Here is a 26,845-nt window from a genome sequence, read left to right as displayed (position 1 = left end):
TTTTCCATTTCCTGTGGTTGCTAAGGTATTCTGAGTAGTTGTTTGGCAGTAAGGCTTCTAATGTGTTCTAAGCGTTTGCTAGGGCTTTACTAGGAGGTTGCTGCTCTAAATTGGTTGCTAAGGCATTGCTAAGTGGTTACTAGGTGGTTTATATGTTATTGGATGTTTGCTAGGGGATTGATATCCAGTTTCTAATGTGTTTGTGTGGTTGCTAGGTTAAGTTTCTAGGCTGTTGTTAAGGTGTTCTGAGTAGTTGCTAGCCAGTTGCAATGCATGTTTTAGATTGAAAGAAATGACCAAAGGTTATGATTATTTATTAATAGAGACAACACATTTTCAGATTTTGTGAATATACTATATTGTGTATCTACCCTAGATCTTGTGATATTCTGGTCTTTTAAGTTATTTATAGAACAATTTTAAGTGTCAAATTATCTTTCTAACAATATAAAGTGTCACAGAATATGCATGTGTCACAGAACATAACCAGTTCAGGAACTGTACTATTGAGATTTAGTTTAGTTTTACTACTTTACTTTTAAGAATGTATGTACATTTGTATGACAGTAATGCTGATAGATGCTCCATAATCAGGTTGCAATTCTCCTGCTCAAAGTAGATATTATATCATTTGCACAGTGCTAAATAGATTAAGGACTTTGTTCCCGACTTGTGCTGTCAAATTCAATATTCCAGTTAAGTGGCTGTATTACCTTGTTTACGATATTTGTAGTGAAATTATAATCTGGTCAGAGGGTAACTTTGTCCAATAATCAAATCACCAATAATCGAATCCATTGACAAATCCATCACTGAGGTGTGGAGGAGGAGGGCTGGTGTGGCCATGTTTTTCTATTCTGTTTTACTTTTGTCTGTCTCTTTTGTTGTGCCAGCAGATCTTGTTCTGTCTTCCTTTAAGGCCATTTCTTTCTGCCCTTCACACTCATTTATAAACTAACGTGTAGCAAGAATAGCTACTACCATAATTACTGTGTAAATACTTTGTAATTCAATATGTCCCAATACATATTTACATTTACGAAATGACTGCAAAGTAAAAAGTGGATGCATTACTGTGATGAGATTTTGGATGTGATTAATCATCTTATGTATGGTCTATACACATCTAAGTGGTATTCACTTTCTGTATATGATATACTGTTTTTTATTTTTTGTGGTGGAATAAGACTTATGCATGTTTTGGCATGTTTAAACTTTGTAATATCATCTCACTATCAGTTCAGCCATATCTCCATGTCATTTAAAGATCATCACCCATGCTAAAGAGGTTAAAGTGAGCATTAGTAGTGGAATCTTGAGCAGTGCAGGATGCCAAGTAATGCTGGTTCTTTTGGGAGTTACCTTATCATCGTGCTTCTGTGAGGGCTGATTGGAACAAGACCCCCACTTGGATTTGGATAGAATGCGAGTGGTTAAAGTTTGCAAAATGATGAACGTTAGCAAAAAGGCTGCAATATCTTTCAACATCTCTGCAGTTGACGTGTGTAATTTAAGGGCCAGTAGCAACACCAAAAGGAATTGCAAAAATAAAGATTGTTTCCAAACAGGTTTCCCAAACACTCTCCACTTCATTGATTACGTTTTGGCGTCAAAAGTACAGATTCTCCATCTGACCACCTATTCATACTGGAAGCCTGTTTTTGTTTTTTGGTCTCCAGATTTTTCACTTGCATCGGCGCATGTTCTTAGCAGATTATGTAATATTTAGTAGTGTAGGGTTCAAGTCCACCTTATTCGAGTCAAGTCCAAGTCTTTAATTAATCGAGTACGAGTCAAGTCCAAGTCCAAAAGGGGCTGAGTCGGACTCAAGACCGAGTCCATAACAGGGCGAGTCCGAGTCGAGTTCGAGTCCGAATGAATCTGTTCATGAATCTGAATTCAAATTGTAATCGTAAACTAAAGATCCATATTTTAAACTTATTTTAAACTTCACAAATAAGAAAAGCAATTTGTCAATATAAATGCTACAAAAACAACTCTGTTGCATTTCATATTCACATTTTGTGATTTGTATGCTTTAGATGTATGAAGGCAAAACTGTCCTTCAACACACTACTTATGTGTTCTGTTGACATTTCAATAATTTGTTGATTTCTCCCATTCACTCAAACATAGACTAAAGAAAGTGAGAGTTGCTTTAGTCATTACATAAAATTAAACAGAAAATAAAAACAGAAAATATTAGATCAGATACCATTATAAATGTATTTTTAATCTACTACGCTTCACACTTTTCAGTCCTCCTGCTGTGTCCAGGTATAGCCTACTTTCCTAAAGTCAAGATCCAATTTTTGGACAAACTCATCTTGGGCCTGATGTTTCATTTCACATTATATTTAATATGGATAATAGGTGAATAAAGACTTCTCCCATCATTTTTGTTCTTCATTATATTTCCTGACATGTTGTTATGACTGCCAACAACTGCATAAGTTGAGCCTCAACTCATTGTTAACCTTAACTAACACTTAAAATGGTTGTCCTTCATATGGATCACACATTTCTGAAGTTTTACATTGCTTTTATGCAGGCTGGAATCAGAAAAAAGTACAGTGGCAATCAGAATCATCATGGCGGTGCGCAGGGGTGGGTCAGAAAAACTGTGGATAACCCCATGATTTCAAGTCTTATGTACAGTAAACACATTCCCTATCAAAAGCTACACTTTGATGCTGCGCTGATTTAGCGCTTTGGGAACATCTTTAGAAGTGACCAACTGTGAATATGTGTGCAACACATCAATGAAATTGACTAGAAGTTATAGCCTGTGGTGAAATCATCAGGATGCGCCAGTACAGGGGCTATAAATAGATGCGCCAATTGTGCATCGTCAGGTCTTTTGTCTTCAGACCATTCTGTGTGTGTTGTGCTTCTCAACCCTGCCAAAAACTTTCTATTTTCCTCTGTTAGGAGTTAGAATTTGTTAGGCAGTGCGCAGAAACATTTCTCTTTAAAAATAAAAAGAAAGAAAAATGACTGATATACAAAGCAAGCGGTTTACGTTCTATGGCTGATACGGACACACACCAGTTCTGTTTTGTGTGTTTGGGGGAAGAGCATGCTGCTTTGCGTTGGGGCGGAGCGGGTGCAAGCATTGCTTTCTGCTTTCATTCAAAATGCTTCGCATTCGTCTCGTTACTTCCAAGAGTCAGCGCCCACTCTTCCATTGTGGGGCTCTCGTATGGATCTGGCCGAGGAGCGAGAGATGAGTTCTTCCCTATTGCTCGCTCTCTCCCCAGATCCAGCCGGTCCTTCTTGTGATGTTGAAGCGTGCTCCGGAGCCTCTTCGGTCCATGAGGGGGATGCCGAATCTCTTGAGTCTGCAGACTTTGAGCTACCCTCTGAGCATTCCTCACATAATAATAAAGCGGCTGAGGAATTGCTCGAGGTGGTTACTTGGTGATGGTCAGACTACAGCTAGACTGGCCACGTGAATAAGAGACCTCCCAAACGCTCCAAATTGGAAGACAGATTTGTGGGGTGGCCAAAGGAAGGGAATGCTTAATCAGTCCCTTCCTTTCTTTGATGACCTCCATGACGAGCTTTCTCATGGAGGACACCTTATACTTCCCGTGTCTTCGTGCCTTCGACGTCGACATATTCGACTATCGTGGGTGAGGAGACACGGTTGTATTCCATCATGCCGCATGTAGAAGAGACACTTGCGGGTTATCTCTCGCCTGGCTCGGCATCATCTCTAAAGAGACCCACAAAGCCATGCAGGACCATCTCTACGCTTGTGTGGAAAGCTTATCAGGCAGCAGGTCAGGCTGGTGCTGCCCTGCACACTATGGCAGTGTTGCAGGCATACCAGGCTGACCTGATGAAGGACCTGAGTGCGGACTGTACGGTCGACAAGGAGTTGTTTTCAGAGCTTCGTCGAGCCACGGATCTGTCTCTCCGGGTGACCAAACAGAATGCCCGCGCCATTGGCCGGTCTATGGCTGCTTTGGTCAGCACGTAGAGGCACTTATGGTTGAACCTGTTGGGCATCAGAGACAAAGACAAAGTCTTCCTTCTTGATGCCCCGATTTCACCTCTGGCTTGATTGGTGACTCTGGATTCCTGGAGGCAAAAAGTCATGAGGAAGCCTTCGGGCAATTCCTTCCTCGCCGCACTCAGGGGGAGGGGCCGCCAGCCACCCAACCCCGCCTCGGTCCTTCTAGAAGGGAGGCTCAAAAACAGAGCGTGGCGAATCGCGCTCCCCCTCAAAGACACTGGGGACCGGCTCGTCACCCTCAGCTGCCCCCAAAGCAAGACCTCAGGACCGTTATCTCCAGGAAGAGAAAGTCCTGACAGTCTTGCGCCCAGCCTTGTGGGGGGTAGCCCCCCCTTGGGACAGGTCGCGTGAGACATTCACCTGCACCTTCCCGATACCCCCACGAAACCTCTCCATTCCCGCTGCCTCCGGTGTTTTGGGAGTTAGCGTTTTCCAGCGAAATGTTGGGTGTTCCATTGCTTCCTGCCATAGTCCAGGACGCGGAACACTCGACATACCCTCAAAAGGAAGTGTCAAAATTGATACCCATCTCAGAGAACCTGGCTCTGAGATGGGAAGCTATTGCCGGGTGTTTCTATCTGGGTCCTGAGAACAGTAGGAAAAGGCTACAGAACTCAATTTGTTCACCGTCCTCCACGTTTCAATGGCGTGGTTCCCACTACCATGAAACCGGAACAAGTATGTCTACTGTGGAAAGATCTGCAAAATCTCTTGGTCAACGGGGCCATAGAACATGTTCCCCTTCCAGAGAGAGAGAGTCAGATTACTACAGCAGATACTTCCTGGTTCCCAAGAAGGATGGGGTGTTGCGTCTGATTTTAGACCTTCGAGGCGTGAATCGCTCAGTCAGACGTTAAAGTTCTAGATGCTAACCGTCAAGACGGTTAGTCTCAAATTCAACATCACGGTTGGTTGAAAAATACAAATCGGCAAAAATAAAAGAAAATGAGTAAAAAAGGTTTTAGGAAAAAAGGACATATATATCTGTTTCTTACCCACATCTATCATATAGTGTCTGAAGACATCGATTTAACCACTCTAGGTATATGGATGACTTTTATGCTGCCTTTTATATGCTTTTTGGAGCTTATTGAATGGACCATCAGAGCTGAGATATTTTTCTAAAAATCTTTGTTTGTGTTCATCAGAAAGTAAGTCATACACATCTGGGATCGAAATCACTGAACACCGAATTCCCTCATTCTGATGGTTGATGTGAACTTTAACTGAAGCTCCTGACCCATATCTGCATGATATTATGCATTGCACTGCTGCCACACGATTGGCTGATTAGATAATCGCATAAAAAGTAGGTGTACATGTGTACCTAATAAAGTGTCCACTGAGTGTATATTATAAATAATAATCCATAAAGAATTAATCTGCGTGTAATATAGTTAATTTGCCTAGCCGTAAGCTATTTACAGTTGACAAGCAACTTGTCACATTAATGCAGAATATGCAGCAACAATTGTGCATTTATCTGCATTTTAAAATGGCTCTGTATGTCACTTATCCAATCACAATTTAAATTCTGAACTATCTGTTATGTAATAAGTGCTATTGTCCATCATGGAGAGTCTCTTTTGGGTCATGAAACTGTCTTTTGTTATGGTCTATGTTTGAGTGGCTCAGTAGCAAAAGTTTAAGTCTTCTTAATGAAGTACTTCAGTTGTCTCTTCATTGTTAGTGTAATGTGTTGTACACTAATTGTCCTGCTTGGCACTGGATCAGCCACGTCTGCATGGGCAATGATGACAGTTCCATTTAGATGCCAAGTGGAGTTAGCCTACTTCACAGCTCAGCTCCAAAACCTAGTGAGCTGCCTTGCTGTTTCCTGCCTATAGGCCACTGCCTTCCGTGGCGACACGTTCCAACAACTTTGGCTTTGTAAAGGTTTAGGAACAAATATTATTCAAACAACGTTAATAGAACATTTGAACAACATGTTATTAGTATTCTATAAAAGTTCTCACAATGTTAATAGAAAACATTATTTGTGCAATATTGTTCATATGACCTTTAAACTATATGTCTTCGATAAAAGAAACAGTAAACTGATAAAGAGGCTGATTAAATTATCAGGTATAAGTCACATTTTAAAACCTGTAAAAAAAAAAAAAAAAAAAACATTTCACTCAAGTTAAGAAAATTTTCACGATTCCCACAACCTTAATTTAAAGTCTGAATTTTTTTTTAAAGAAATAGTTCAGCCAAAAATGAAAAGTCTCTTATCAATTATCGATATGATATGTGTGGGTGAGAAACAGATCAATACTTAAGTCCTTTTTTACTCTAAATCTCCACTTTAACTTTCACTTTCAGATATGAAAGTGAAACTAAACAGGCACCACGTAACTTTTAGATGTCAAAGTGTTGTGGATATATAGTTAAAAAAGGACTGCTTCTAAGGATATGGATTTAACCACTGGAGTATTATGGATTACTTTTGTTTCCTTTATGTGATTTTTGGTGCAACAAAGGCCTGATTCACTTGCATTGTGAGGATCTACAGAGCTGAAATATTCTTCTAAAAATCTTTTTAGACATTCTTTAGACTTTTAAAAGAAAGTCATACACATCTGGGATGGCATGTAAATCATGAGAGAATTTTCATTTTTGGTTGAACTATCCCTTTAAGAACATATGTTTGTTAGCTAAGCTAGTGCTGACATGGAGACAGGTCAGAGATCTGGATCTCAGGACACCCATTTCATTGATATCGGTTGGGTTTTAGGGACATATTCTGTGTGCTTTTCCATTAAACAATTGCTCAGAGCACTATTGCTTCTCATTGCTGTCTATGAGAAACAATTGAGATTTTTTTCCTCTTGTGAAGAGTCATCTTCCACTTCTATCTCTTTCTCACACATAACACACCCACACTTGCCACTTTCTGCATAGCTGTGGTGTTGCCCATATCTCAGATTTTCTGCTTTGGGAGTGCCTGTGGAATCCCAGATAAAGAGCCAAGACCTCTTTCTCTCCCACAAGTTGGGATCAAACTTCTGTAAACTACGCCCAAATCACACATATAGTCAAACCCTTTCTCTGTGTTCCAGTGTCTGGTACAGCACAGGTATTGCCATAGTATGGTACAGGTTAAAATCCCATGGCACAATACAGTACACTATGCTGCTGAATGATTACCATAATCATACAATGGTATTTACATACTCCATGGTAACTCTACGAAAAACATACCATAATTACAACAACAGATAACCGTAGTACATGCCTCAAAAGCCATGGTATTACAATGGTACTATGTCCAAAATAAAATGGTACTCTTTGGTACCTAAATATGTAGTCAAAGTATTGTAACATTGAGTAACCTGCACATGAATGTCCAAGAGAAGTCAATATCTGAGTTAGTGAGTTTTGATGTGGGACTATCTGTTTAGGTTAACTTTTTGACGTTTTTATTTTTGCAATTGCGTTTGGAGATGCTAGTGGTTACACACATAAGCCCTGTTCAAACCGCTAGAGACATTGTCATTGGATATCGCTAGAGACATTGTCATTGGATATCGTGAAGTCGCCAGTGGGTATTCCTACAGCTGTAGCTCTAACATTATTGGTGGACTGCACAACTGGCCATAGCTTTAATAAATCTGATCACAGATGAGATGTACTGCCGGCAGGGCTGGACTGGGAAGAGAAACGGCCCGTGATTTTACATGGCAACTGGCCCAACTGGGGGGGTTTGACTGCCATATCATTCTAATTTGATAAGGAAGCAGTTATTTTCCCTAGCAGTACTCAATGCACCATATCATGAACAAGACGATCTATCAACGTTCAAATCCAACTCACTCAGACTGTTTCTGATATGGTTTTCAACACATCATTGTTTTATTATATCCATGTATGCGGTTACAGAGATATGATACTAAACAGTGAAATCACTGGTAACATTTACTTCGCTGTCTTGTCTGGACTCAACACCAGTATCCACACGAGACGAATCACATGAGGGTGGACACTGCGGATGTGTGTCTTCGAGGTGTTGGATGAGAAAAAAGATGTAATGGTGTCTGTACTTTTGAAAGCAAAGCAAAGTGTGTCAATGCTTGTAATATTTTGTTACAAGTCCAAACCAAACCAACGGATGAGGATTGGCTTTCACAGTGGAAAGATCAGACCAGTATCTAGGGTTGCCAACTTTCTACCTGCCAAATATGGGACAACCATAACCCCCAACTGAAGTTGAAGTAGACAAGCTGTTTAAAAAATCAGGCGCTCCTATGCAAGACGCTGAGAAAAACCGAAAGATGCAGCACAAAAGAGGTCAGAGAGGTCAATCTAGAGCATGTTTTCATAGGAGAACAACTGACAAAAATGGTGCAGACTGACATCGAAATGCGTTCGGTGTGAACGGCCACCAGCATGTGTCATAAAAAAAAACAATGACCCAAAATTTCTATCTATCTTCACTTTTAATAAACACGACCTTTTACCAAAAGAACCAAGCTACAATCAATGGAGACAATATTTTTCCATTAAGCATTTCTTCACCGTAATAGCCTTTTCAAAACATGCTTTCCATTTAATAATGTGGACTCATCAGTTTGTAAACAATATATGACTATTGTGCTAAAAAATGTATATCACTAAATCATACATTTAACATTTCACTGCCACTGTCTTAAGGTAGAGAAAACGCTTAACATGAAATAGTCTAGGCAGTTTCTCCTTAGATCACAGTTTTGTAGTTTTGGCATGTGCAACATGCATGTGAATAGGTCACATATGAATTTGTAATGTCATGTCCTGAATAGGTGCGTGGCATTTTGGAATCACAATGGTGAGAAACAATTATCATGCTCTCAATTGCTATATTTTTGACCAAATTCTCCTGCTTTTTGATGAAATTGAATGGAAAAAAAGGACAGAAGATGTGCGCTGATTTTCATTGATCTTACTTGGTCTTTCCCTTAGCAGCTTCTTTCAAGTGCAGCATCCATGTAACCAGGGCTGGATTGGTAATCTTTCAAAATGGACATTTTCCCATTGGGTCGACACTCTTTGGGGACGATCGGGCCGCAATAAGCTGAAATGAGCCGGCGTGTTATGCGGAAAGAACCACAAAATGGCAACGCGATATGCCGAAGGGGGCAACAGTATGCAGAAAAGGACAGTGAACACCTCCCATGCTCAACAACTTTTTGGCCAGTTTCTATGTAAAAACCCAGGCCAATTTCTCTTCCCAGCCCACCCCTGCATGTAACGTTCAACAGCAGATATCTCAAACAACTCGCACACAAGATGTCTGTGTTTCAGGACTATTTCTCTCCATGTGTGAAATGTTCCCAGTAGTGATGGGAAGTCTGATTCTTTTCTGCTAACCGGTTCTTTCGGACGGTTCGTTTCAATGAACTGGGTTAAAAACAGATTCACAAGTTCATTTACGTCATCATGAAATGACGTCACTATATATAATGCTAATATGCCGCCATCGTAGAATACACGCACAAACACATTCAATAAAGCCATATGTAAGGGCATATTGCTGATTATAACATATTATTTAATTAAGTTAAGTTAAAGGTGTTTATTGTCATCAGTGTTTCATTCAGTGCTCTTACGATACATCCTACATTAAAGTTTTGCACATAAAGCACACAATACTGACACTGCTATACAAACGTAGATGTTCTTTACATGTTTAAAGCATACAAAGTGATTAAACTAGTCTTAATCAACTTACCTTATTTTACAGAAACCATGATCCAGCTCATCACAACTTCAGATATAATCTGCATGCAAAATACTCAATAGTAAAATTTGTTTACACCTCTCAACTGAACCGTTTCGCCCACTCATTCAAGTCCTCGGTTCATGCATGCTCATCAGCTGCTCACTGATCAGCAGTTCTCAGTATAATGTCTGAAAGAGGCGATTCTTAGTTCAGTATACTGGTAACTCGCAAACTGCTGTGATCGACTGCTGACTCAAGAGCTTCTGTCCTCGGATCAGTGTACTGTTGACTCGAGAACTGCTGCGAACGACTCAATGTTCTGTTGACTTAAGAGCTGTAGACTGGATCATCTTCATACGTTGATAAAACGATAATACAATCAAGTCATAAACATTTTTCCAGTATGTTTTATTTCTTACACACACTGTTGTTCAGCAAAATACACCTGAAACATACATGTCGCCCCTTAATCACACACATGCTCAATGTCCTTTTCTTTTTATTATAATTTTTTATTTTATCCTCTTTTCTCCCAATCTGGAATGCTCAATTGTCACTACTTAGTAGGTCCTCGTGGTGGCGCGGTTTCTCACCTCAATCCGGGTGGCGGAGGACAAGTCTCAGTTGACTCAGTTTCTGAGACCGTCAATATGCACTTCTTATCATGTGGCTCGTTGTGCATGAAACCGTGGAGACTCCCAGCACGTGGAGGCTCATGCTACTCTCTGCGATCCACGCACAACTTACCACACGCCACATTTAGAATGAGAACCACTAACTGCGACCACGAGGAGGTTGCTCCATGTGACTCCCTAGCAACCTGGCCAATTTGGTTGCTTAGGAGACCTGGTTGGAGTCATTCAGCACACCCTGGATTCAAAATCACAACTCCAGGGGTGGTAGTCAGTGTCAATACTCGCTGAGCTACCCAGGCCCCTCATCCCTCAAAAACAGGGGGCACTTACAATAGAAGCAAATGGGGCCAATCTGTAAACATTAAAATACTCAAGTAAACAATATGTGTGTTAAAATGATTGTAGGATGATAAAATCGAATACTAACCTTTTCTGTGTAATTTAATATCCAATTTTGCAACTTTGTTGCAATGATGACGTAACGCTATAAACCCTAAAGTGACTGTACAAATAACTATTTAAACATCTTTACGGCTCAAGTGCTTTTATTAAATTATTAGCTTCAAATTTCTGCCTTAACACCCTCCAAAAATTGGCCCCCTTTCACTTTCGTTGCAAGTGCCTCCCTGTAACCTAGATTTTTGCTGAATTAGAGAAATAGAGATTACATTTATTTTTGCTGTATATTGCTTATTGAAGCAGGAAGTTGGGGCATGAGATATCAAAGGTTCCGATACAGTTTCCATCATAGCAGTGAACCATGATTTGCTAATTGCTATTGCTAGTCAGTGTCAGATGGGATCATTCCAGAGAGGATACTGGATTATTTATTGAATTTTTATAAATAAATCAATAAATTGAACATTTGTTTATGCCCCTAAGTGAAGGATGATTTTTCTATCTATGGTCCATTTTACCATGGTTAGGAAATGTTCATGGGACCAGGGTGAAAATAAAATTAAAAAAGAGTGAGCAACAGAGCTTTTCTGCTTTTGTTTCAGTTAAATTCTCTAAGTGATAGAAATCCTCTTTCTATTCTGTGGTCTGCTCTGTGTAAACACTGATGTCAATAGTAGAGTACTGGTGCTAGTATGAGACAGATACTCTGAACTCACCCAGCACTGGAGGAGGAGAGAAATTCCTGCAAAAACCACTAACAAATGTTAGCCACGACTGATTGCAGGTTTCGTCAACACTCTCACCTGCTAAAAATTCCGGTAATGGAATTTTACTGTGGGGGTCTTGTCTGAACATGAGCGAACTGCTTTTGCACATTCCTTTACAACTGAGAGATTTTAGCTGCCCATTATAGTGGCCATAGGCACTTTATCACTGAATGCCTTCCATAAATGTCCAATAGAACATTTAAACTACAAGAAAGGTGTTAATAAACTGCTTCATAATAAAAAAAATTGTAAAATATATGTAATCCTTAAAACAAGAAAAATTGAGAAGCTAAGCTGCTAGATAATAAGACTTGTTTTCAGAGGATATGTCTCTAATTGTATATTTTTTATACTGTTGGCGAAGATTAAACCTCGTCAATTTCTGTTAGACTAATGCATACAACTCGAAAAAGAAAGAAATACTGTGAATGCAATGCTAATAATTAAAGTATAAAACGTATTTTCTAAAAACAAGATATACACACACACAAACACACATACATTATATATATATATATATATATATATATATATATATATATATATATATATATATATATTATACGTTTCCTCTTTTGTTTTTTATAAATAAAACAAAAATACTGTATTAGAAAATTATTTTTGCAGTAACACTTTCCTTTTCTGGCACTCGTCTTATCTAAATAAATATTTTACCAAAAAAGGATCTCAAATGGCATGTTTGTAGATGCTCTACTTTGTCTAAGAAAAGAATACAGTGCATCCACAGACCACCTGGCAACTCTTGAGTTTATTTTGTGCTATCGTTGAAGTATAGGTTAAGTTTTACAACTCTACATGTCCAAACTCTTCTTGATAAACTCAATGCGTCGACAGCTGGTGATAGAGAGTACCCCCAGGGTTCAGAAATAGCTCCCCTGTCTCTCATGACATCATTCACATGCTCTCAGAGCAAATGCTGAATTTTTCTCTCCAAGGGCACATATGTTGGGTTGGCGGCACAGAAGGAGAAAGTTAACAAGTTTATAAAGTTAAACTTTATAATAATGGTACATCATTAATAGATAATTATGCAGGAATTAATGCAGGACAAATGACTAGTACTACATTAACACTTTAGTTACTGAACTAATATGGAAAAACAATTAACCAATCAGTAAGTAATTGTTAGGTAATCAATAATTACAGAATTTGATTAGCCTCATTGAGAACGTCTAGGTTACTGTTGTAACCTCCGTTCCCTGATGGAGGGAACAAGACATTGTGTCGAAGAAGCAACACTAGGGATCTCTCTTGAGAGCCTCACGCATCTCTGAACTTAAGAAAAGGCCAATGAGAAATTGGCAGACAGAATTTGCATGTCCCGCCCCCAGACATATGGGTATAAAGGGAGGGAAATGCGTCTGTTCATTCAGAATTTTGCCCGAGGAGCCGACATTGATGTTCAGCCATAACAGTGGCTCAGTTCAGCGACGTTGCCGGGAGGACACAACGTCTCGTTCCCTCCATCAGGGAACAGAGGTTACAACAGTAACCTAGACATTCCCCGTCTGTCTCTCACTTCGATGTTGTGTCGAAGAAGCTAGATTAGGGGTCCAATTTTAGTCACACCATGAGCTGAACCATGTACGTGCGCTGCTGGCACAGGTGCGGGCAGACAGTAGCATGCCAAAACGTCAGGCCATGTCAGACTGTACGTACCCTTCCCCAACGATCATCATAACCTTCTGGTTCCCTAGACCCCGATATGGGGGGAGCAAGGCAATGTGCCAAACATGGGAGCAAGGTGCGCCAGCCGAGCCTTTTCTCTCTCTATGTTTCTCGCATAGAGTTAAAGCAGCTGTGGCCATCTTAACGCTATCACACGCATCGGGGAAGGCGTTCTTTCCCAATTCCTATTCTTTCAGGGGGGAAAGACCCTGCGGAGACCACACCTGCCCAGGCTGGGGGAGGTAAAGAGTGGTGGAATACATAACATGGGATTTTAGGTTGCATGTGGAGAATGGCACGGTGGTAGATCCTACCTCATTTGCTACAGTAGGTCCTACCAGAGTTGCTACAAACACGGCGACCAGGGGACAGTGAGGACTGCCCAAGGGAGATGTGGGTCCGCTCGCAAGGGGACCATACCGCGGAAAATACACACAGGTGGACAAGTCCACATGGGGGCCCGACCTGTGGAGCACCTATTCCAGTACAGAGTAATTTGAGTACTCGTAGTGGGTCTGGTCAGGGAATTCCTCCGCTGAATTCGCGGACCAGAGGGCTTGGGAGGAGTCATCCAGGGAGCCGAGTTAGTGGGATCTCCTGGGAATAGAGCGCATGATATTACCTCAATGGAGGGAAAGGGCTCAACCCTTCTTCATCTCTGCTGGAGGGATCGCGTCTTTGAGTAAAAAGGTCGCGATTTCCGCGCTCACGGACTTGGCGTCATCGCCGTGCACCGCGGTAAAAGATGGGGGTGGAGGCCTGTCAAACTGAATTGCATAACCGAGTCGGATGGTCCTGGCCAGACAGCATGATGGATTGGGAAGTGAAAGCAACGCATCCAAGCTCTGTGCTAGCGGCACTAAGGGGACGATAATATTTGACGTACCCGACGGGGCTTCACAGCGGGGCGGAGCAGGTAATACGGCGTCGGGAGGCAAAAACGCGTCCCGAGGCTCTGGTGCTGAGGGAAGACTCAAAGCACTTACCTTGCTCTGCACACCTGGCAGGGGGCGGGTTAGTGACTGAGGAGGAGGTCCCATGGAGGCGTCCTCTAGATTCGTCAGAACCGGCCAGCCGGGGGGAAACAGTCATGGGTCTGGAGGCAGGAGGTCCAGTCCGATGTGCCGGGACTGTTGAGGTGTGGCACTGGGGTGCCGTGAGAACAGCATTTATGGGCCAGGTGATCCAGAGAAAGAGGAAATTGCTATTTCATTGAGAATGTGGGTACCGCAGCCCGGCAAAGAAAACAAACTGAACTGAGGATTCTCCTCCCGGCCCTCCAACGGGGGACGGAGTGGTCTGCTTACCAGCTCCGGAGCAAACGCCTCGATCTCTGGGTCATCCGTCTCTGGAACGCTTAGGAGCCTTCTGGGTCCTGGAGGGTGTTCGTAAGATGGGGGGCATACGCTTCCTGAGGGGCGCTCAACGCTGGGGCTGAGTGCTGGGCCCAGGTTGAGGCGGAGCTGCACGTTTTTTGGAAGCCGCAGGAGGACGCACTCGGCGGGCAGACAGAGCACGGCCCGTGCTGGTGGCGCGACAGAGCATGATATGAGAGATGGCCTCCGTCTGCTTCTTCACCGCTGAGAACTGCTGGGCAAAGTCCTCGACGGTGTCGCCAAAGAGACCGAACTGGGAAACAGGGGCATTGAGGAAGCATGCTTTGTCCACGTCCCGCATCTCAATGTACAGTCTAGTTAAACATGCCTTCTTGCGTTACAGTGGGGGTAAAAAAACTTTTTACGATTATCCTTCTAAAGTCTGTCATTAAACAGGATGCCTTATTATTCTGGGAAGTTTCTATAAATAAATTGACTTTACCTCACTTACTCAGCAAGTCTCATATTTCTCTTTAAATTGTTGCTCCACCATGAGAGTAGTTGGCTTGAACGAGAAAGCTCACTGTAGAATGTGGCAGATTACACAAATGTCCATACCTTAAAGGGATAGTTCACCCAAAAATGGCATTTCTCTCATCATTTGCTCACCCTCTTTCCATCTCAAATGTGTATGACTTTCTTTCTTCTGCTGAACACAAACAAAGACTTGCAAGTGAATTGGGCAGAGCAATGCAAGTGAATTGTGACCAAAACGTTTGAAGCTCCAAAAAGCACATAAAGGCAGCATGAAATTAATCTATACGACTCCAGTGGTTAAACCATATCTTCATAAGCAGTACGATTGGCTGAAAACAGGCCAAAATGTCAAACTAAACATACTGTAAACTTCCTAACACCATCTAGCACTGTTCACTTAGAAGTGTAGTCAAGCTTGCAATCATAATCGTGCCTAGATACTGCAATGGCATAGTGGCAAATAGTGCACAATGAAAAAAAGGGTTACATTTTGGTCTGTTTTGACCCATAATCAATTATATTGCTTCAGAAGACATGGATTAAACCACTGGAGTCATATGGATTACATTAATGCTGCATATATTTTCTTATTGGAGCTTCAAAGTTTTGGTCACCATTCACTTGCATTGTATGAACATACAGAGCTGAAATTTGATGTGTTCTTTAGAAGAAAGAAAGTCATACGATGAAGTAAGGGCTGTAGAAACCCTTCTTCATCTCTGCTGGAGGGATCTCGTCTTTGAGTAAAAAAATTAGATAGCATGAGGGTGAGTAAATGATGAGTAAATCTCATTTTTGGGTGAACTATTCCTTTAATAAGCCACACAATTTGACATAATATTCATGTCTGTAGCAGTAGCACAACAGGTGAATTACATGGTGAAGTTTAGTACTTTGGTCAGGGATTAACAAAAAAACCCTTACCATAAATCTGTGCCATAGTAATAGTGATACTTTCCTTAAGGACTTTCCACATGACTCGTGACATCTGACCCCTTTTGCCATTGAACTTTCGAAGTGCAACAATGGTTGCGAGACAGTTGTTGTTGTGCATACAATATCTTTCAATGCCCAACAGTTAATACTGATGGTATATAACAGATTCAACAAATAGCAGATAGGGCTGATATCCTGCTATAATCAACACATTTATAATACTCTATAAAATGTATGTTTTAAATTCTTCTTGTACATTATTAGTTAAATGCTGCTTTGTCGTTTGTAGCATGTGCTTGATCACAGAAAGTCTCCACTACTTTCACTCAAAAAATGTACTTTCACTTTCATCTCTTGTTCATGTTGTTCAACAAATGCATGTAGTGAACTTAATTTGTTTTAATAAATGTGTTTTTAAAAAGTATTGTGTCAGCTTTACTTAATCCATTTTTTGTTGGTACAACAAAATCTTGATGAAAATTGTCTAGACAACAATTTCTAGTTCCCAGCATGCTTTGCACGGAACTAGATGGATCGAGTAAATGTTGAAATTAAGTGTTTGGTTTTTTTCTTCTGTTTTTGTTCATGATGATGCCAGAGGAGACTAGTTAATATTTAATGTTAGTTATGTTAAAATTTAGAAGAGTTTCTGTAATGTTACTACTACTGTGAATAATGGAGCTCGAGCATAGATTAAGGTGGACTTCTTAAAGGGATAGTTCACACAAAAATACAAATTCTCTCATCATTTACTCACCCTTATGATATCCTAGGTGTGTATGTTTTTCTTTCTTCACCAGAACACATTTTAAGAAAAATAGGAAAATATTTTAGCTCAGTAGGTCCTTAAAATGTAAGTGGATGGTAACCAGACCTCTGAAGCTCCAAAAATCACAGACAGTCAGAATAAATCAGAAAAGATCAATACTTAATTGGCATTGGCATGTTCATGCAAGAACTGACGCACGTGCGACACACCCGGAAGAGCAGCACTGTTTACAACTGACTAGGAGGAACGCTGTACAGAAGCTTGGTCGGTTTTGGTTTAGATCTGTATTAGTTTGGTTTTCACAATGGTGCATTTGTGTGATTTTCCTGGATGTCTCAACCAAGAGAAAAACATGAGATTAAGTCCGTAACGTGCCATGCGAATTCGTCACACGAGAGACCACGTGAACTCAGCGCTCTCGTAAATGCATATACTGCTGCTGACCGGAAGCGATGATTTACAGTTAAAAAGTACAGTAAATGTATAGTACTTAAATATTTTTGCACCAAAATCGATCGTGTCATTTTAGAAGACGTTCATTTAACCATCACCATATGGATGAAGTTTATGCTGACTAAATTCAAAAGAAAAAAGCTTCCAAAGTCAGGTCACCATCCACTTGCATTTTTAAGACCTACAGAGCTAACATAATGTTCTTTATTTATTTTTTATTTTTTTTTTTTCAAATGTGTTCTGCTGAAGAAAGAAAGGCATACACACCTGGGATATCATGAGGGTTAGAAACTGATGAGAGAATTTTCATTTTGGGTGAACTATTACTTTAACGCTGTATATCCAGCACTTGATATTGTATTTTGATTCATCTCCATTAACTGATTTGTTCATTGACCTTTTCTGCCAATTACACCTTTGCTCAAGTAGATGGTGCCAAATTAGCATAATTTATGTTTTGAACGAGTAATTTCATAGAACCCAAAGAACATCACAAAAGCACAAGTCATTCACGACTGAAACAAGTCTAATCTTAAATGTGCGCATCTGTAAATCTACTAAGAGACTTAAGCACTACAGAGTGTAAACGCATCGTAAGCGTTTCCCAACAAATGACAACAAACATATCATCATACTGTGAACTGTCTTTTGAGCACGACTTTTTATCAAGCTATACAAAAAAGACAACAATACTAGCCTAAAAAATTATTTTGATGTCCGTATGTCATTGTTATGTGTGATCATTACTCACATTTATTCATAATTCATCTGGCCCCCTTTTCTTGTTGAACAAGATTGACGAACTTAATGAATGACATGCAGCGCATCAAGTTCAGTCGAGCAGCAGATCGTCGTCCACGAATGAGATGAGTCATTTCATTTTGTTTGTATAAATTCCATTCTTAATTCATGTCATTTTAACTGTGCATCCTCTGTAACTTATTTTTACACATTCATATTTTGGGGATTGTGTTTTATGCACACCTATAAACTTGTCTTAGTGCATTTCACCCCTTTCTCTCCTTGTTTAACGTGATTGATACGCATGCCGAACTGAATGAATGACATACCTCCTTTCGTTCAGTCGGTCAGCAGATCTTTGTTCACGAACGAGATGACTGAATTATTTATTCATTTCGTTTGCCAATGAGTTTACCAGTACATTCAGTTTGTTTTTGATGAATGAGACTTCTCATCTTGTTCAGACACAAATGACCAACTCGACTGGTGCAGTGAAGGGCGTATTTATTCAGCAAATGAATCCAATGTTATGCTCCTAATCCTATTGGCTCATGCTAAAGTCAGTCTTTTCAAGTATGAAAAGCCACCAAAGCAGTCTCGCGCTTCAAACTAAAGATAATTGGCTTTGAAAGGGAGATACGTCAGTGAATGAGAAACATGAGTCAGTGTATGGAGGTGAATGAGAATGTTTTGTTCACTTAAAAGATTCGTTCAAAAAGACTGATTCGTTCATGAAAAAAAGATCACTATTATATCGCTTTGTATAAGCTATTTCTGTGCCACTCACAGTAGTGTGGCAGAAATCAAACTTGTGATTCAAACCAATACCATAAACTAACATTTCCAAATGGTTTGCATTACTCAGAGCTTCTGTTCCAATTGACTTCAATTTCTGTAGTTCAAACAATTGAGCCATGGCATATGAGAACTACTCAGGAATGTTTTGTGGAACCACTACACACACACACACTCTCTCTCTCTTTCCTAGCTTTTGTCCCACGTAGGTGGAGGGTCCGCTTTGTGATAGTCCTCATATATACATATATTTGATTTGGCACAGGTTTTATGCCGGATGCCCTTCCTGATGCAACCCTAGTGGCTGGGGGACTGTCACTCACACACAAATGGGGCAATTTAGAGTCTCCAAATCACTTAACCTGCATGTTTTTGGACTTGTGGGGGAAACTGGAGCACCCTAAGGAAACCCACACGAACACAGGGAGAACGTTCAAACTCCGCACAGTAAGGCACTAGTTGAGCCGGGACTCAAACCCAGGACCTTTTGCTGTGAGGCGGCAATTTCATATATATGTTCTTAGGCTCGGGAGGGAGTAGGAGAGAGAAAAAAGAAAGAATGATATACAGTCTTCTCCTCCACCTTTTTTCAAGTCTGGGCTTGTTTGACTTTTCTACTTTCATGGTTTTAGGGATAGTGTTTTTTTTTGCTTTATGCCCTGATTGGATCCAAATCAGGAGTCCAATCATAAATCATCTCAACGTTGTTTCCAAGAATCACTGGCACTTTTGAGATACATTCATCCTCTCTTAGGTTATCATCATGCATAATTAATTAACTCTGGGATTGTATCAAATGACTGGTGTGGTGTAGTGTGCAGTGGATTGAGCTCAGGGCTGGCCACTGAATTGAAGGTTGCTGGCTCGACCCTTGCAAGGAATCAGCAATCTATGGCACCTAATGTTTCTTCAGGTGGACTGACCTTGTAATATGCATGCTCTACGTCTCTTAAAGTAATAGTTCACCCAAAAAAGGAAAAAAAGTTAATAGAATGTTAATGCTGCTCTTTTCCATATAGTGAATGTAAATGGTAACTAAGGGCTGCCAGTCTCCAAAAATGACAAAAAACACCTGTGGAGGTTGGGGTGTGATCGAGTGTGTGTGTGTGCATTGCAAAACATTCTGCAGAAAAGCAAAAACATTTTTAACACACACTCACACTCGCTGGAAGCTCAGCTCTATCTCATCTGCCACCGTTTCCTCCCCTTTTATCTCCATGTCACAGCTCACTAATGGTGCTAACGGTGTTAGCACAAGTGTAAATCCTTACCCACTCAGTATTGCCAGACCTCACTCTCCACAGATCAGCACTCGATTACACTCCCACATGCACAGCACCATGGAGTCACCATTAAAGTAGTCCATAGGACTGTTTTTCAATCCAATTGATAGCTTTGAGAGCAATGTAAGCCATTGTCCACTGAAAATCTTCTCCTCTTCTGCATCTCTCAAATCTCTTTTGAGAGATTTTCTGTGAATTACAACTTCAATTTCCATCTGTTCTTCACACAAAGCTATCATTTGGCTTTAGAAGACGTGCAATATAGCGCACAAGTCTTATGTACACTTCTATGGTGCTTTTTTTCCATCTCTGGATGCTGAGAGCCCCTGGTCGCCATTCACTTTCATGTTCAAATTCACTTTCAAAGAGCAGCGTAAACATCCTGTCTTAATTGAATTAGCTTCATCTGAGCCAAGTGGAAAAGACATTCATTCAGTCTTTGCTGTTCTTTTGTAGGCTCTTGGTTGGAGCTCCCCAAGAGAAAGCCCAGCCCCAACTCAGCAAACTCAACATCAATGAAACTGGCGCTGTGTATTATTGCCCCATCACTGTCGAACAGGACGACTGCAGAAGGATGGACCTCATCAGTCCACGTAGGTATTCATATGACCACTACCTGTACTATTCATAGGTTACTACCTCCTTATTCACTGGATAGTGTATCGGTCTATGGCAAATTCGGATATCCCAGATAATAAAGACAAATCTTTTTTCACACGACAACAGAATGGCTACTTGCATGCTGGTTACACTACCTGACTTCGGTAGTCAAAATTTCTCATATATATATATATATATATATATATATATATATATATATATATATTAATATGTATGTGTGTGTGTGTGTGTGTGTGTGTGGTGAGAATCACCCTGGCACCAATTGAAATGAACTGGTCCTCACACAAGACACCAAAGTATGTGGTGATTTTTGATCACACTTCACTTAAGGTGTATGTATGTGTGATTATTAAAGAGCACCTATTATGGTTTTTAAACATGGCTAATGTTGTTTTAAAGGTCTAAAGGATTAATTCTTAACCCCTCCTTTCAGAGAGCCTACTTTGCTCTGATTGGTCAGATGTCCCAGTCTGTTGTGATTGGCCTACCGCTTAGTGTAGTATTTGAGAGTGGGTCAAAGTTGTTCGCTAGCAGCCAATGAAGAGCAGAGGCGGTATTTTGTTTGCAAATTACATAGGTTAATGCAGGAAGTAAGTCTGGAATTACTAATGACTCATTTCAGGTGTTCAAAATCGGTTCTTTCTTTAGGGAGTCAATAACTCCATTTGTCTTGCACTTTGATTTTTGAAACTTTGTAGAATTTTTTACATGCACAAACAGCTATATAACACACTACATGAAAGGTAATATTTGAAAAACCACATAACAGAACAATATTTGAATAACAGAACAATGTCTTTAAAGTCTCATCTATGCATTGTTCCTTTCCCAAAACTCATAAAAAATACTCTTGGCATTTTTCTGAAGATATAAGACCAAACATGATATTGAAAGATTAAATATTACACATGCATTAATCTATACCACCATAGTTCAGTTTGTGTGAAACTACAATATACATAAACAGTTATGTGAACAAACTTGGAGTGGATATGTTGCAGTTGGTGTCTATATTAGGAATAAAAATTTGTGTGTAAAGATTTGTCTTTGTGGCTTTGTTTCAGCTTTTGCCACATGATAAATTAATGCTGTTTCAAGAGGTCTTGAAAAATGTTTTGGTACTTCTCACCTATAGCCTTAGGGTGGGGGGGTTTGAGAGGTTGCTAAGAAACCACGCATGGACCAATGGAAGGTCTTTCCATCATTGTGAGGAGTGTCTGGCAGTTGTCCGAGCAGTTTATCTGATGGCTGGGCTTGGCATTTGTTTGTGTTGGTCCTGCCATGAGAGGAGTTCTGCCATAAACTGGCTTATAGAATGTAATCTGGTCCGATGATTCACTATATATATATATATATACACACCAATCAGGCACAACATTAAAACCATCTGCCTAATATTGTGTAGATCCTCTGCACATACGCATACTGAGATGATATTTTTCTCACCACAATTGGTCAGAGCGGTTATCTGAATTACCGTAGATTTTTTCAGTTCACACCAGTCTGGCCATTCTATGTTGACCTCTCTCATCAACAAGGCATTACCATCAGCAGAACTGCCAGTCACTGGATGTTTTTTGTTTTAAGCACCATTCTGAGTAAATTCTAGAGACTGTTGTGCATGAAAATCCCAGGAGATCAGCAGTTACAGAAATACTCAAACCAGTCCATCTGGCATCAACAGTCATGCTGTGCTCCAAATCACTGAGATTAATGTTTCCCCATTCTGATGGTTGATGTGAACATTAACTGAAGCTCCTGACCCATATCTGCATGATTTTATGCACTGCACTGCTGCCACACTGAAAAGAAAAATATTGTAAAAATGCCTTTTAGACAGATGCAACACTCTTGAAATAGCTAAATTATTGAGGCGTGACCACCAGACAATCAAACTTTTTTTTGCGAATAGTCAACTGTGGAGCAAAAAACACGTGGAGAAGAAAAGGCGCAAATTAACTGCAAAAGACTTGAGAAGAATTAAACGTGAAGCTACCAGGAACCCATTATACTCCAATGCTACCATATTCCAGAACTGAAACCTACCTGGAGTGTCCAGAAGTACAAGGTGTCAAGTGCTCAGAGACATGGCCAAGGTCAAGAAGGCTGAAACATGAACACCACATGACCACCATTGAATATATTCACAAGTTGAAGCATCAAGATTGGGCAAAGAAATACATAAAGACAGATTTTTCTAAAGTTTTATGGACAGATGAAATGAGAGTGACTCTTGATGGACCAGATGAAAGGCCCGTGGCAGGATCACTAATGGAGACAGGGCACCACTTCGAGTCAGGTGCCAGCAAGGTGGAGGAGGGGTACTGGACCTTTTCGAGTTGAAGATGGACTGAAACTCAACTCTCAAACCTACTGCCAGTTTCTGGAAAGTACTTTCTTCAAGCAGTGGTACAGGAAGAAGTCCTCAGCATTCAAGAAGGCCATGATCTTTATGCAGGAAAATGCTCCATCACATGCATCCAAGCACTCCACTGCTTGGCTAGCCAGCAAGAGCCTCAAAGATGCCCAAACAACGACTTTCCCTCTTCCTCACCTGACTTAAATCCTACTGAGAACTTGTGGGCCCTTATCAAACGTGAGATTTACAGTGAGGGAAGACAAAACACCTCTTTGAACAGCATTTGGGAGGCTGTGGTTGCTACTTAAGTGAAAGATGATCAGACTCCATGGATGGAAGCTCATGGCAGTTATTGAAAAGAAGGGTGGCTATATTGGTCACTGAATATTTTTGAAATGCCAAAAATTTTAATAAATAGTCATTTTGTGTTACTTATTTGTTGCACCTATTCTAAAAATTAAGAATAAACAATTGAGTTGGGAGAAATAATTTTTGTAATTCAGTTGCCTAATAATTGTGCACTTCACCTGTACATTCAGGTTCAATAACATTTTTGATTGACTGAGAGCATTGTGTTTGTTCAACAATAAAATTAATCCTGGGGAATACAATTTGCCTAATAATTGGTCATGCAGTGTAGTTTTGAATAACATTTCTACACTGTTTATATCTTTTAAGAAATAATAATATTAAAAGATTATACCAAACTACTTATGCAATTGTTTTATTTTATTTCAAGAATATCATCTTTTTACGATAATGAGAAATGTTATATATATATATTAGGGCTATCGATTTAACATGTTAATTCAGTGCGATTAATTTGACAAAAAATAACGCATTAAATAAATTAACGCAATTAATCACAATGCCCCCGGACCACAATAAGGAAGATTCCTGAGAGATGCAAGCTTGTAGTACCACCTATTTACTCCAGAGGGTAGTAAGTGAAAATTCAGCTGTTTGAGCAACTTGCAGTTTATACAGTGAAGAAAACAACCCACAACACAAACATGCGTTACGTTCTTGCGTTCAAAACACTTGAAGGAGCGCAAATGCAAAACTAAGGGATCTCAAGATGTGTTTAAAGACTGAGTATTAAACTATATTTAACTTGACACAGTGACCTAAACATTTTAAGTTTATGACACAACGCACCCGAGACACTACACAAGCATGTCTGACGCTGGTGTAAATTGACGGGTCCTTAAACAAGCCCTCATAATAAATCTCCAACTTATTGACAAATTCACTTGTGAAATGGATTGCTGTTAACTGTATGCCAATGACTGACTTATGATCAATAATATGGTAGTAAACAATACATTGTATTCTAAAGCCGATTTTTGTATTGTCTTATCAATTATTAACTCTTCTGCTACAAGAATGTAATGCATTTTAATTATCTGAATATTTTTATTATATATATATATATATATTTTTTATATTTAAAGATAATAATATATAATTATTTAATGATATAAATATATCATTAAATAATTATCATTATATATTGAACTATTGTTATATGAGGGGCTTTCTCACCAAATAATTGTATATGCGATTAAATGCAATTAATTAATCGGGACACCATGTAATTGTAACGATGTGAGGAAGAGTCAGACGGGAAGTGCGGATCCAAAAGCGGCTTTATTTGACAATCATGAGACAGATAAAGAAATAGACAAATTCAGGAACAAATGAAAAGTCCACGATGAGAAAAAGAACTAAATACGGGAAAACATAAAGGGGCTACACAGGTTTGGGAAAACATCCACGAAGGGCAGGGAGACCTCGAACGAACACAGATAACCAGAGGAACAAGAGCAGCGAACATGCAACGATATCATTCAACTTACAACATACATCAAACAACGATCGACAAGGACTGAACAAAGAACCAGGGTTTAAATACAAGAGGAACAAACAAGGGAATGAGGGACACCTGGGGGGAACAATCAGGGAAGGAGAAGCAATCAGGGGAACACCAATCATAAAAAGAAACTACAGAGGACTACAAAAGACGAAACAGGAACTAAACTAAACTTCAAAATGACAGCACAAAACAAAAGACAACAGTGAACGTGACAGAATCCCCCCTCAAAAGGACCGGATTCCAGACGGTTCTAAGAAACAAGAAAATAGAAAAAATAAACAAATTTTCAAGGAGAGAGGAGCTAGAAAAGGGGGCCCAAGGGACACAGAGACAGACCAAGGAGGCACAAGGGGCAATTAGGCAGTCCACGGGGGCACAAAGGGCAGACAGGCAGACCAGGGAGGCCGAGAGGGCAAGCAAGCAGTCTCTGGGGGTGTGTGAAGGGAACCGGGTCAGGTGGCCTGGGGGGGGTGTCCACAGGGTAGGGATAGGCTTAGGAGGCCAGGGAGGTATCGACCAGGCAGGGACAGGTTTAGGTGGTCTGGGAGGCGTCGACCGGGCAGGGACAGGTTTAGGTGGTCTGGGAGATGGCCGTAGAGCAAGGGCCGGTTCAGGGGGCCTGGGAGGAAGCCACAGGACAGGGACAGGCTTAGGTGACCTAGGAGGTGGCCATAGGGCAAGGGCTGGTTCAGGGGGCCTGGGAGGAAGAGTGGCCACTAGGGGAGCTGGCGGAGCCAAGGAGGACTTCTGAGGCGGAGCAGTCGAAGACTTGGGTGGCGGCGCCAAAGGAGGCGCAGGCAAGGCCGCAGGAGACCCTGGGGGCGGAGCAGAGTTAGGCAGAGCCGTGGGAGACACTGTGGGCGGAGCAGAGGCAGGTTGAGCCATGGCAGACTCAGGTGGTAAGGCCTTGGGTGGACCAGGAGGCAGAACCGTGGTGGGCGGAGCCAAGGAGGACTTTGGAGGCGGAGCCGTAGAAGACTCAGGAGGCGGAGCTGAGGAAGGCTCAGGAGGCAGAGCCGAGGAAGGCAGGACCGAGGAAGGCTCGGGAGGCTCAGGAGGCGGAGCCGAGGGAGGCGGAACCATGGAAAGCTCTGGAGGCTCTGGAGGCGGAGCCGTGGAAGGCTCAGGAGATGGAGCCGAGGGAGATGGCGCCGTAGGAGGTTTCAGAGGCGGAGCCCTAGAAGGATCTGGAGTCTCTGAGAGCAGAGCCGTAGGAGGCTCGGGAGGCGGAGCCGTAGGAGGCTCTGGAATCTCTGGGAGCAGAGCCGTAGGAGGCTCGGGAGGCGGAGCCGTGAAAGGCTCGGGAGGCGGAGCCGTAGGAGGCTCGGGATTTTCTGGGAGAAGAGCCTTAGGACGCTCAGGAGGCGGAGCCCTAGAAAGCTCTGGAGTCTCTGGGAGCATAGTCGTAGGAGGCTCGGGAGGCGGAGCCGTAGGAGGCTTGGGGAGAAGGGCCTTGGAAGGCTCGAGAGGCTCTGGAGGCAAAGCCCTGGAAGGCTCGAGAGGCTTGAGAGGCGGAGCCCTGGGAGGCCCGAGAGGCTTGAGGGGCAGAGCCCTAGAAGACTCGAGTGACTTGAGGGGCTGAGCCCTGGGAGGCTTGAGAGATTTGAGAGGCAGAGCCCTGGAAGGCTCGAGAGACGGAGCCCTGGAAGGCTTGAGAAGCTTGAGAGGCAGAGCCCTGGAAGGCTCGAGAGGCTTGAGAGGCGGAGCCCTAGGAGGCTCGAGAGGCGGAGCCCTGGAAGGCTCGAGAGGCTTGAGAGGCGGAACCCTGGAAGGCTCGAGAGGCTTGAGAGGCGGAGCCCTGGAAGGCTCGAGAGGCGGAGCCCTAGGAGGCTCGAGAGGCGGAGCCCTGGGAGGCTCGAGAGGAGGAGCCCTGGGAGGCTCGAGAGGAGGAGCCCTGGAAGACTCGAGAGACTTGGGAGGTGGAGCCCTGGGAGGCTTGGGAGGAGG

The 26,845-nt window shown here is 41.5% G+C and overlaps 1 protein-coding gene across 1 annotated transcript in view; it reads left to right on the top strand.

Annotated features, from left to right (window-relative positions):
- The window catches only part of itga3b (integrin, alpha 3b), a 77,865-nt gene that overhangs the window by 16,390 nt on the left and 34,630 nt on the right, over positions 1-26,845 (top strand). Inside the window, exon 2 of the mRNA XM_052112910.1 lies at positions 20,499-20,635. Within this exon, the coding sequence (XP_051968870.1) occupies positions 20,499-20,635 (137 nt within the window). The remainder of the gene's footprint in view (positions 1-20,498; positions 20,636-26,845) is intronic.

Source organism: Xyrauchen texanus, chromosome 40 (genome assembly GCF_025860055.1).
Source record: "Xyrauchen texanus isolate HMW12.3.18 chromosome 40, RBS_HiC_50CHRs, whole genome shotgun sequence".
Taxonomy (NCBI): domain Eukaryota; kingdom Metazoa; phylum Chordata; class Actinopteri; order Cypriniformes; family Catostomidae; genus Xyrauchen; species Xyrauchen texanus.
The sequence above is the reverse complement of the archived record's forward strand: the minus strand, read 5'-3'. Positions and strand labels throughout refer to the sequence as shown.